This window comes from Triturus cristatus, chromosome 4_2 (assembly GCF_964204655.1).
Source record: "Triturus cristatus chromosome 4_2, aTriCri1.1, whole genome shotgun sequence".
In the NCBI taxonomy this organism is placed as follows: domain Eukaryota; kingdom Metazoa; phylum Chordata; class Amphibia; order Caudata; family Salamandridae; genus Triturus; species Triturus cristatus.
The window spans coordinates 923,158,778-923,172,564 of record NC_140586.1 but is presented as its reverse complement, the minus strand read 5'-3'; the positions used below and the strand labels follow the sequence as shown (position 1 = coordinate 923,172,564).

Sequence of the window (13,787 nt, the reverse complement as noted above, 5' to 3'; positions counted from 1 at the left end):
TGAGATTCTAGAGTGCAGTGAATATTATAGTATCCAATATCAAAACATTCCTCAAGGGGCAGGCTCTCGGGCTCAGCTGAGAGCTAATACCATAATATTCACTGCACTCCAGAATCTCGTCCCATAATGCTTTGCAGGGCCTTTGGCTGGGATTGTATTTTGCCTCTAACTGTGCTTGGGGTGGTCCTCGGAGGATGTGACCACCAAAATCGTTGAGCATGATGTGCTCTTTGTGTTCAAGGCATCTGCTTGGTCCTCCCCCTAGGTTAGGGGGGACCACAAATGCATCACCTCTCTCATTGCCTGATATTTTTCAAAGCTCACTTTTGTGAATTGGTTATATGTTCTTTAGCATGTAAAGGTAAAGTTGTTTCATCAAAGGGTTGTGGGTGCAGTAGCTTACTCCAGAGTTTATGCATGAATTCCGTGTTATGCAAATTAATAAAACAGAAATCTGTTTTTTTCAGTGTAATGTGGATTAATAAAACAGAAATCTCACATACCTTCAGTAAGACTTCAAGTAACTATCTTTACATGCTAAAATACATATAGTCATCTCATAAAAGTGAAAATGAAAACATAACTAACAGTACATTTAGTTAAACAATAATTAATTCTATCTTTACATGCTAAAATGCATACAGTCATCTCACAACAGTACATTTAGTAAAATAATGATGAATTAGATCTTTACATGCTAAGATGCATACAGTCATCTCGCATATAGTCATCTCACAAAAGTGAGAATGCAAATATATCGCAAAGAGAGAGGTGATGATTTTGGGGTCCTTCCTAAGCTAGGGAGAGGACCAAGCAGATGCCTTGAACACATAGAGCACATCATGCTGAACGATTCGGTGGTGGTCTCATCCTCCTAGGACCACCCTGAGCACAGTCAGTCATGGTCAAAAATACAATCCCAACCAAAGGTCCTGCAAAGCATTATGGGACGAGATTCTAGAGTGCAGTGAATATTATAGTATCCAAAATCAAAACATTCCTCAAGGGGCAGGCTCTCGGCTCAGCTGAGAGCTAATACTATAATATTCACTGCACCCTAGAATCTCGACCCATAATGCTTTGCTGGGCCTTTTGTTGGCATTGTATTTCTGCCCTTAACTTTGCTTGGAGTGGTCCTAGGAAGATGGGACCACCACTGACTCGTTCAGCGTAATATGCTCTTTGTGTTCATGGCATCTAGTTGCCCTCCCCCTAGGTTAGGGGTGACCCCAAAATCATCTCCAGTTGGGTGTCGTCGACGTAGGTGACCATATGGATCCCAAAAGGGGCCATGATCAAAGCCAAAGGGGCCATATACGCGTTGAAGAGGGTAGGGCTCAAAGATAAGCCCTGCGGTACGCCACACAGAAGAGGCCGAAGTTTGGAGCTCACACCCTCTTCAAAAACCTGGAATGAATGTCCTTTCAGGAAGGAGCGCAGCCAACTCAGAGCAGTTCCGGCCACTCCCAAGTTGATGAGACGATGAATCAAGACTTGGTGATTCACTGTGTCGAATGCCGCACTCAGATCCAATAGTATGATGGCTGCTGAACCTCCAGCATCTAGGATTTTCCTGCTTTCCTTCACAACCGCTAGCAGGGCAGTTTCTGGGCTCTGCCAAGGCCGGAAGCCTGTTTGGGATGGATGTAGCAGATTAAAGGTTTCAAGGAAATTTGAAAGAATATGCTTGACATATTTTTCAGTGATTTTGCGATGCCAGATAGAAGAGAGATAGGGCGAAAGTTGCCCAGGTCTGCGGGATCCAGTTGAGGCTTCTTAAGAAGGGTTTTGACCATTGTCCCTTTCCAGAGGGGGGGGGACTACTCCTGTGCTAAGTGAGGCGTTGATAACATGGGTGATCGTGGGGCCAATAGTAGATCCTGCCTTTATTAGGATGTTCATGGGAGCTGGGTCTCTTGGTGATCCGCGTTTTACTGTGGACATAAGGGCCAGGAGCGTTTCCAGGGGGAGAGGAGGAAAGAACTCCAAGCGATGATTGGTGGAGGAGGGGTTGGGAGGAGAGCTCATGCATGCGGGGTCGATTCGAGGGAGCGTTTTAATGATGTTCTGAATTTTGGTGTAAAAATACTCAGCCTGATTTTCGCAGCGTGTACCATGGGGGTCAGTTGGGCCTAGAGGGGCTGGGCTTTTAAGGAGCCTTTTTGTGATGGAAATAGTCTCTCTGGGGGAATTGGCGGCTAGTTGAATTTTTTCCTCGTAGAAGGATGCCTGAGCTATCTTCATTTCACCTCTGTATTTGCATATGGCCCTTCTGTAAGTGAGCTTGCTGTCGGATGCAAAGTCTTTCCTCCAACGTCTTTCTAGAATTTTAAAGCTCTGTTTCAGGGTGCGTAGTTCAGCGGAGTACCAGGCTGATCTGTGTGAGCCGTTCTTTTTAATGATCCGGGCTTTAGGGAGTACCTGATTCAAAGAGTCCTCTATCCAACTGCAGAAGTTATCATACATTACAACTGGGCAGGGAACCAATTGAGGTCTGTTATTTTCCAATTCTTGAATCCAGTTCTCCTGTGGGAGCTTAGACCATGGTCGGATAAGTGTCCGTGAGGGGTGGGCGGGGGTTTTGGGGCGCCAAGATAAAGGCACCAAGTGATGGTCAAACCAGAGAATTGGGATAGGGTCATTTCCCTTGGAGATTCTCCAAATTAGAGAACACTGGGTCAAGACAATGTCCCTGCACATGTGTGGGCAGAAGAACATTTTGCACCAGCTGGAGTGGCGCAAGGTCATTTGCTAGCTCAACTGCTGAGGTGGCTCCAGGATCATCGAAATGCAAATTAAAATCACTGAGGAGTGTACAATTGGCGGATGTGCTAGCTAGATTGAAAAAAAAGAGATTTGCAAAAGGAGCCGACCGCACCCGGGGAGTGGTAGATCAGAATGCCTGAGAGCGAGAGGAGAGGGGAAAATTCTAAGGAGAAGCGTACATTCTCGCAGTCCTCGAGAGGACTGCCAAATAGGCGGCAGGTGAGGTGGTTCTTAAAGACGATCGCAATTCCTCCGCTTTTGCCTGTGGTTCTGTCCACCCTTTGAATCACATACCCCTGGGGCAGAGTTTGTACTATGTCAGGCTCAGAGCTAGTGTTGAGCCAGGTTTCAGTTAAAAATAGAACCTCTGGGGCAGAATCTTGTAGTAGGATCGAAATTTCCGTAGAATGCTTGGGAAGGGATCTACAGGTTAAAAGCAAAATTCTATGAGCAACCCTTGAAGGGGGAGGTGGCCGAAAAAGGGGAGAGAGTGTATAAGGGCAATGAGGACAGTTTGATATGGAATTTTCAGCTCGTATAAGATGGAGACAGATGGCCCTGGGATAGTTATTTAGCTGGAGCAATTGCGCTCTTGAATACCTGAGGCGTGCTGGGGGAAAAGGTGCAGGGGTCCTGGCCCCTGGCTCCGGTCGGGCGCGGATGGGCGCAGACAGGCTTGCCTTGCATTTGTAGAGACCATTGAGACTTCAGACTTCTTCAGGCACAGACACTTGTTTCCAAGTCCATTCCTTAACAGTTCACACACTCCTGACGTGTTCTCCGCCACATGACTCTTTTGTTGTGTTGTCACAGGTGGGACACCGTACTGTGGCATGACGTGTGCAGAGCTGTACGAGAAGCTGCCGCAGGGCTACCGGATGGAGAAGCCGCTAAACTGTGATGACGAGGTGTAAGTGTCATTTTACCCCCCCTCCATTTACCCATAATCCCTCCTTCCTGAACTCACTTATTCTGCACAGGAGGTCAAGCATTGCCTCACGTGAGTTCTGCATCTTGGAATAAAGTGCAACTCTGCACCAGGAGGTGTGTGCCCTCGAGGCAGATTCATGAATTGTTAGAATTCACAAAGATTTCCAAAGGTACACCTAGAAAGGTTTTGTGAATTCTAAATTCCATTCTTCATGAGTCCTTAAATATAATTTCTAATTGCATTTGCAAAACTGCCTTAGTAGTAGAATTGAATGTCTTTTATTCTCCTTGGTGAAAAAATGTTTTCCTCTGGTGAAAACCTTCACAGTGTGCCCCACAAATTTAGGGGGTTGTGCCCCACAAATTTAGGGGGTTGTGCCCCAACAAATTTAGGGGATGTTTTCTTCCTATCCCCAACCTGGAAACTGATTTACATCCATTCTTAACAGGAGTAAATCTCCAATTATTTCCAGAGTGGGAATTAGTGGCGGGGATGTTGGTGAAATACCACAAACATTCTAAAGCTTCAACAGCATGGAATCCTTTCCTCCCTGCACCTAGGAGATGATTCACATCACACTGGGGTATTGTTAGGCATGAGTAAATCCTCTTACCAGTGTACGTATATGTTTTGTAAATTTCACAGCTGAATTTGAATGCATAATTGGAGCCCTTTGCGTGCGTAAATTGAACATTTAGGGGCTTCTGTTTGGCAGCCCTGCATCACTTTTGCACCACGTAAAGTGTTACGTGTGTGACGTAGAGCTCTCATAAAGATTTATGAAGCCACGCAAAGCCACACCTTACTCTGTGCCTGGGAAGTGTTCCATGGGCGTGGCAGGGGGTTTTCCCAAGCAACTCCCATGGAATTTTTTATGCTGCCTCAGATCTTAAAGCGAGAAAGCAAAAGACACACAATAGATGGACGGAATGCAGAACAAATCAAAACATTCACCCCCAGTCAAGAGATCTGGGTTAAATCCATCATTCTTTTGCTCACTATGTCACCGCAGTTTAGACCTGGCCATATGCAAATCAGTCTTGACCGTGTGCCTCATGGGAACAGTCAAGCCCGAACTGCCAAGCCAGGTCCTCCCTGGACTGGAAACAAGCATCCGAGGACCGGTTTCGGGGTTTAACCCCTCTTCAGTCAGGATAGCTTGATTCCCATGGCACAGTGAGTCCAGGGCCCACGTCTGGGCATACCTGGCGCACTTAGGGCGAGAAAGCAAAAGACACACAATTGATGGACGGAATGCAGAACAAATCAAAACGTTTACCCCCAGTCAAGAGATCTGGGTTAAATCCATCATTCTTTTGCTCACTATGCCACCCCAGTTTAATGCTTGTTTCCGGTCCAGGGAGGACCTGGCTTGGCAGTTTGGGCTGGACTTATCCCATGAGGCACAGGGTCAAGACTGATTTGCATATGGCCAGGTCTAAACTGGGGTGGCATGGTGAGCAAAAGAATGATGGATTTAACCCAGATCTCTTGACTGAGGGTGAATGTTATGATTTGTTCTGCATTCTGTTCATCAATTGTGTGTCTTTTGCTTTCTTGCCCCAAATCTACAAGGACTTGTAAACCTGGGGAAGCGCCACATCCTTACACCTTTCAAGGTGAGGCATAACGAGGAGAAATATCTTTATTTCTCCTCGTTTTTTCCCTCTTTCATTGCGTAGTACACATAAAAAGAGGAAAACTCATCCTACAATTGTTTTTGTGCAGGAAGGTGCCCCTGCCTGCGATCGAGGCACATGTTGCACAATGGTGCATGGGGGCCTACCTTGGCGCTAAGCTTCCAAAAGTGCACCCGTGCAGTGGGAAAGGACAGGAATGCCCTGTTCGCCTTGGCATAGGGCAGCGCAGCAGGTGCCTCGCTGCGCTGCCCTACCCCAAAATCCCATAAATGAGGCCCTTAGTCCAAATGTTTAGGTGAACTGTGCCCTTAGTGACTGGGAATCCGATTTCCGTTTAGCGCTGAAGTACGACTTGTGTACAGCGTGTGAGCCATGCTGGCCCCATCAGCGCTCCATGTGTTGTTACACAAACACACTCATCGTGCCGTCTGTGTTTCTCTGCTTTGTCCAGATATGACATGATGAGACAGTGCTGGCGAGACCGACCCTACGAGCGCCCTCCATTTGCTCAGATTTCCGTGCAGCTGGTCCGAATGTTGGAAGCACGCAAGGTACAGTATCACAGAACCCGTGTGCACATGCGATCACATACAAACATGCAGATAATCCATTCTCTCACTACATGAACTGATTCCAATATCACATGTCATGCATGCACATGTCCTATAATGTCAAAATCTGCCTGGGTGCAAATACCACAGATTCATACCAAACCCCTGTGAGAACGGCACACCAACACATATTACACAGGATATCATGCAAACCAAGTGCGTGCTGTAAAGCATCACATCCATCCAGGTAAAAACAGCATCATTTAACATCCAGCCTATGTGAAAAGAGCACCATTTCACATCCAGCCTATGTGAAAACAGCACCATTTCACATCCAGTCTATGTGCAGACAGTACTTTATTGTAGGCAATCTCCACATAATACATTATCACACCCTATCTGCTTGGGCACAGTACAGTATCACACCCTGTCTGCACACAGTACAGTATCACACCCCGTCTGCACATAGTACAGTATCACACCCTATGTGTCTGCACATAGCACAGTATCACACCCTATGTATCCGCAAACAGTACAGTATCTACCCTATCTTTCTCCACATTATATAGTTTCATACCCTATCTGTCCGCACACAGTACAGTAGCACACCCTATCAATCTGCACACAGTACAGTATCACACCCTATCTGTCTGCACATAGTACAGTATCACACCCTGTCTGTCTGCACACAGTACAGTATCACACCCTATCTCTCCACACTCAGAATAGTATCACACCCTGTCTGCACAAAGTAGAGTATCATACCCTATCGGTCTGCACACGGTACAGTATCACACCCTATGTGTCCACACACAGTACAGTATCACATCCTACCTGTCTGCGCATAGTACAGTATCACACCCTATCTGTCTACACACAGTACAGTATCACACCCAATGTGTCCGCAAACAGTACAGTATCACACCCTATCTTTCTCCACATTATATAGTTTCACACCCTGTCTGCACACAGTACAGTATCACACCCTATGTGTCCGCAAACAGTACAGTATCACACCCTATCTTTCTCCACATTATATAGTTTCACACCCTATCTGTCTGCACACAGTACAGTATCACACCCTATGTGTATGCACACAGTACAGTATCACACCCTATGTGTCTGCACACAGTACAGTATCACACCCTATCAATCTGCACATAGTACAGTATCACACCCTATCTCTCTGCACACAGTACAGTATCACACCCTATGTGTCCACACACAGCACAGTTTCACACCCTATCTGCTCGCACATGGTACAGTATCAAACCCTATCGGTCAGCACACAGTATAGTATCACACCCTATCTGTCCGCACATGGTACAGTATCACACCCTATCTGTCCGCACACGGTACAGTATCACACCCTATCTGTCCAAACATAGTACACTATCACACCCTATCAATCTGCACATAGTACAGTATCACACCCTATCTCTCTGCACACAGTACAGTATCACACCCTATGTGTCCACACACAGCACAGTATCACACCCTATCTGTTCGCACACGGTACAGTATCAAACCCTATCGGTCTGCACACAGTATAGTATCACACCCTATCTGTCCGCACATGGTACAGTATCACACCCTATCTGTTCGCACACGGTACAGTATCACACCCTATCTGTCCAAACATAGTACAGTAGCACACCCTATCTATCTGCTCATAGTACAGTATCACAACCTCTCTGGCTGCACACAGTACAGTAACACACCCAATCTGTCTGCACACAGTACAGTATCACACCCTATGTGTCCGTACACAGTACAGTATCACAACCTATCTGTCTGCACATAGTGCTGTATCACACCCTCTCTGTCTGGACACAGTACAGTATCACACCCTATCTGTCTGCATATGGTACAGTATCACACCCTATCTGTCTGCAGACTGTACAGTAGCACACCCTATCTATATGCACATAGTACAGTATCACATCATATTTGTCAGCTCATAAGACAGTATCGTACCCTGTCTGTCTTCACACAGTGCAGTATCACACCCTATCTGTCTGCACACAGCACAGTATCACACCCTATCTGTTTGCACACAGTACAGTATTGTACCCTGTCTGTCTCCACACAGTACAGTATCACACCCTATCTGTCTGCACACCGTACAGAATCATACCTTATCTGTCTCCACATAGAACAGTATCACACCCTATCTGTCTCCACACAGTACAAAATCACACCCTATCCATCTGCACACAGTACAGTATCACACCCTATCTATCCGCTCACAATACAGTATCGCACTCTATCTGTCCTCACACAGTATAGTATCACATTATATTTGTCTCAACATAGTACAGTATCACACCCTATCTGTCTCCACACAGTACAATATCACACCCTATCCATCTGCACACAGTACAGTATCACACCCTATCTATCCGCTCACAATACAGTATCACACCCTATCTGTCCTCACACAGTATAGTATCACATAATATTTGTCTGCACATAGTACAGTATCACACCCTATCTGTCCGCACACGGTACAGTATCACATTATATTTGTCTCCACACAGTACAATATCACACCTTATCTGTCTGCACACATTACGGTATCACACCCCATCTGTCTGCACATATTACAGTATCACACCCTATCTGTGTCCACATAGTACAGTTTCATACCCTAGCTGTCTGCACACAGTACATTATCACACCCTATATGCCTGCACATATTACAGTATCACACCCTATCTTTCTGCACATAGCACACTATGACACCCTATCTGTCCGCACACAGTAGAGTATCACACCCTATCTGTCCGCATACAGTAAATTATCACACCCTATCTGTCTACACATAATATAGATTCACACCCTACCTTTCTGCACACAGTACAGTATCACACCCTATCTGTCCGCACACAGTACAGTATCACATCCTATCTGTCTGCACACAGTACAGTATGGCACGCTAACTATCTGCACACAGTACAGTATCACACCCTGTCTGTCTGCACATAGTACAGTATCACACCTTATCTATCCGCCCACAGTATAGTATCACACCCTACCTGTCTGCGCACAGTACAGTATCACACTCTGTCTGTATGCACACAGTACAGTATCACACAGTGTCTGCACACATACAGTATCACGCACACATACAGTATCACACCCTAACTCTCCGCACACAGTACATTATCACACCATATCTGTATGCACACAATACAGTATCACACATCATGTTTCTGCACATAGTACAGTATCACACATTATCTGTCCGTGCGTAGTACAATACATTACCCTGTCTGTCTGCAAATATTACAGTATCACGTCATATCTGTCTGGATACAGTACAATATCATAACCTATCCGTCTGCACACAGTACAGTATCACACCCTATCTATCCACTTACAATACAGTATCACACCCTATCTGTCCGCACAAGGTATAGTATCACAACCTATCTGTCCGCACACGGTACAGTATCACACCCTATCTGCCCACACATAGTACAGTATCACACCCTATCTGTCCACACATAGTACAGTATCACACCGTATCTGTCTGCACACAGTACAGTATCACACCGTATCTGTCTGCACACAGTACAGTATCACACCCTATCTGTCCTCACACAGTACAGTATCACACCCTATCTGTCCTCACACAGTACAGTATCACACCCTATCTATCTGCACACAGTACAGTATCACACCCTATCTGTCTGCACACAGTATAGTATCACACCCTATATGTCTGCACATGTTACCGGATCACACCCTATCTTTGTCCACATAGTACAGTATCACACCCTATCAGTCTCTACATAGTACAGTTTCATACCCTATCTATCTGCACACAGTACATTATCACATCCTATATGTCTGCACATATTACAGTATCATACCCTATCTTTCTGCAAATAATACACTATCAAATCCTGTCTGTCTGCGCATAGTACACACTCACACCCTACCTGTCTGCACACAGTACAGTATCACACCCTATCTGTCTATACACCGTACAGTATCACACCCTATCTGTCTGCACACAGTACAGATTGTACCCTGTCTGCATACAGTACAGTATCACACTCTGTCTGTCTGTACATAGTACAGTATCACACCCTATCAATCTGCACATAGTACAGTATCACACCTTATCTCTCTGCACACAGTACAGTATCACACCCTATGTGTCCACACACAGCACAGTATCACACCCTATCTGTTCGCACACGGTACAGTATCAAACCCTATCTTTCCGCACACAGTATAGTATCACACCCTATCTGTCCGAACATGGTACAGTATCACACGCTATCTGTCCGCACACGGTACAGTATCACACCCTATCTGTCCAAGCATAGTACAGTATCACAACCTATATGTCTGCACATAGTACAGAATCACATCATATTTGTCTGCTCATAGTACAGTATTGTACCCTGTCTGTCTCCACATAGTACAGTATCACACCCTATCTGTCTGCACACAGCACAGTATCACACCCTATCTGTCTGCACACAGTACAGGATCACAACCTATATGTCTGCACACCGTACAGAATCATATCTTATCTGTCTCCACATAGTACAGTATCGCACCCTATCTGTCTCCACACAGTACAATATCACACCCTATCCATCTGCACACAGTACAGTATCACACCCTATCTATCCGCTCACAATACAGTATCACACCCTGTCTGTCCTCACACAGTATAGTATCACATTATATTTGTCTCCACAAAGTACTATATCACACCCTATCTATCTCCACATAGTACGGTATCACACCCTATCTATCCGCTCACAATACAGTATCACACCGTATCTGTCCACACACGGTACAGTATCACACCCTATCTGTCCTCACACAGTATAGTATCACATTATATTTGTCTGCAGATAGTACAGTATCACACTCTATCTGTCTGCACACGGTACAGTATCACACCCTAATGGTGTCCACATAGTACAGTTTCATACCCTAGCTGTCTGCACACACTACATTATTACACCCTATATGTCTGCACATATTACAGTATCAAACCCTATCATTCTGCATATAGTACACTATCACACCCTATCTGTCTGCACATAGTACAGATTCACACCGAATCTGTCCACACACAGTAGAGTATCACACCCTATCTGTCCGCACACAGTACATTATCACACCCTATCTGTCTACACATAATATAGTTTCACACCCTACCTGTCTGCACACAGTACAGTATCACACCCTATCTGTCCGCACACAGTACAGTATCACATCCTATCTGTCTGCACACACTACAGTATTGCACGCTAACTATCTGCACACAGTACAGTATCACACCCGTCTGTCTGCACATAGTACAGTATCACACCTTATCTATCCGCACACAGTAAAGTATTACACCCTATCAGTCTGCACACAGTACAGTACTGTGCCCTATCTGCACACAGTACAGTATCACACCCATTCTGTCTGCACACAGTACAGTATCACACCCTGTCTCTATGCACACAGTACAGTATCACACCCCGTCATTCTGCACACAGTACAGTATCACACCTTATCTATCCGCACACAGTACAGTATCACACCCTATCTGTCTGCACACAGTACAGTACTGTACCCTGTCTGCACACAGTGCAGTATCACACCCTATCTGTCTGCACACAGTACAGTATCACACCCTGTCTGTATGCACACAGTAGAGTATCACAGCCTGTCTGTATACACACAGTACAGTATTACACAGTGTCTGCACACATACAGTATCATGCACGCGTACAGTATCACACCCTAACTGTCCGCACACTGTACATTATCACACCATATCTGAATGCACACAATACAGTATCACACATCATGTTTCTGCACATAGTACAGTATCACACATTATCTGTCCGTGCGTAGTACAATAGCTTACCCTGTCTGTCTGCAAATATTACAGTATCACGTCATATCTGTCTGGATACAGTACAATACCATAACCTATCCGTATGCACACAGTACAGTATCACACCCTATCTATCCACACACAATACAGTATCACACCATATCTGTCCGCACAAGGTATAGTATCACAACCTATCTGTCCGCACACGGTACAGTATCACACCCTATCTGTCCGCACATAGTACAGTATCACAACCTATCTCTCCGCACATAGTAGAGGATCACACCCTATCTGTCCGCGCATAGTACAGTATCACACCGTATCTGTCTGCACACAGTACAGTATCACACCCTATCTGTCCTCACACAGTACAGTATCACACCCGATCTATCTTCACATAGTAGAGTATCACACCCTATCTGTCTGCACAGAGTATAGTATCACACCCTATCTGTCTGTACACAGTATAGTATCACACCCTATCTCTCTGCACATATTACAGTATCACACCCTAGCTTTCTCCATAGTACAGTATCCCACTCTATCTGTCCTCACACAATACAGTATCACACCCTATCTATCTGCACATAGTACAGTATCTCACCCTATCTGTCTGCACACAGTATAGTAGCACACCCTATATGTCTGCACATATTACAGTATCACACCCTATCTTTGTCCACATAGTACAGTATCACACCCTATCTGTCTCTACATAGTACAGTTTCATACCCTAGCTGTCTGCACACAGTACATTATCACACCCTATATGTCTGCACATATTACAGTATCATACCCTATCTTTCTGCACATAATACACTATCAAATCCTGTCTGTCTGCGCATAGTACACATTCACACCCTACCTGTCTGCACACAGTACAGTATCACACCCTATCTGTCCGCACACAGTACAGTATCACACCCTATCTGTCTACACATGATATAGTTTCACCCCCTACCTGTCTGCACACAATACAGTGTCACACCCTATCTGTCTGCACACAGTACAGAATCACACCCTATCTCTCTGCACACAGTACAGTTTCGCACCCTAACTGTCTGCACACAGTACAGTATCACACTCTGTCTGTACATAGTACAGTATCACTCCCTGTCTGCCTGCACATAGTACAGTATCACACCTTATCTGTCCGTAAACAGTACAGTATGACACCCTATCTGTCTGCACACAGTACAGTATCCCACCCTGTCTGTATGCACACAGTACAGTATCACACAGTGTCTGCACACGTACAGTACCACACCCTAACTGTACGCACACAGTACATTATCACACCATATCTGTCTGCACACAATACAGTATCACACATCATGTTTCTGCACATAGTACAGTATCACACATTATCTGTCAGTGCGTAGTACAATAGCTTACCCTGTCTGTCTGCAAATATTACAGTATCACGTCATATCTGTCTGGATACAGTACAATATCATAACCTATCCGTCTGCACACAGTACAGTATCACACCCTATCTATCCACACACAATACAGTATCACGCCATATCTGTCCGCACAAGGTATAGTACCACAACCTATCTGTCCGCACACGGTACAGTATCACACCCTATCTGTCCGCACATAGTACAGTATCACACCCTATCTCTCCGCACATAGTAGAGTATCACACCCTATCTCTCCGCATATAGTACAGTATCACACCGTATCTGTCTGCACACAGTACAGTATCACACCCTATCTGTCCTCACTCAGTACAGTATCACACCCGATCTATCTTCACATAGTACAGTATCACACCCTATCTGTCTGCACAGAGTATAGTATCACACCCTATCTGTCTGTACACAGTATAGTATCACACCCTATCTGTCTGCACATATTACAGTATCACACCCTAGCTTTCTCCATAGTACAGTATCCCACCCTATCTGTCCTCACACAATACAGTATCACACCCTATCTATTTGCACATAGTACAGTATCTCACCCTATCTGTCTGCACACAGTATAGTATCACACCCTATATGTCTGCACATATTACAGTATCACACCCT

General features: G+C 45.2%; 1 protein-coding gene across 1 annotated transcript in view; it reads left to right on the top strand.

Moving 5' to 3' along the window:
• TIE1 (tyrosine kinase with immunoglobulin like and EGF like domains 1) overlaps positions 1-13,787 on the top strand; it is a 329,526-nt gene that overhangs the window by 296,075 nt on the left and 19,664 nt on the right. The window contains exons 21-22 of the mRNA XM_085602980.1: positions 3,580-3,676; positions 5,789-5,888. Of these exons, the coding sequence (XP_085459106.1) occupies positions 3,580-3,676; positions 5,789-5,888 (197 nt within the window). The remainder of the gene's footprint in view (positions 1-3,579; positions 3,677-5,788; positions 5,889-13,787) is intronic.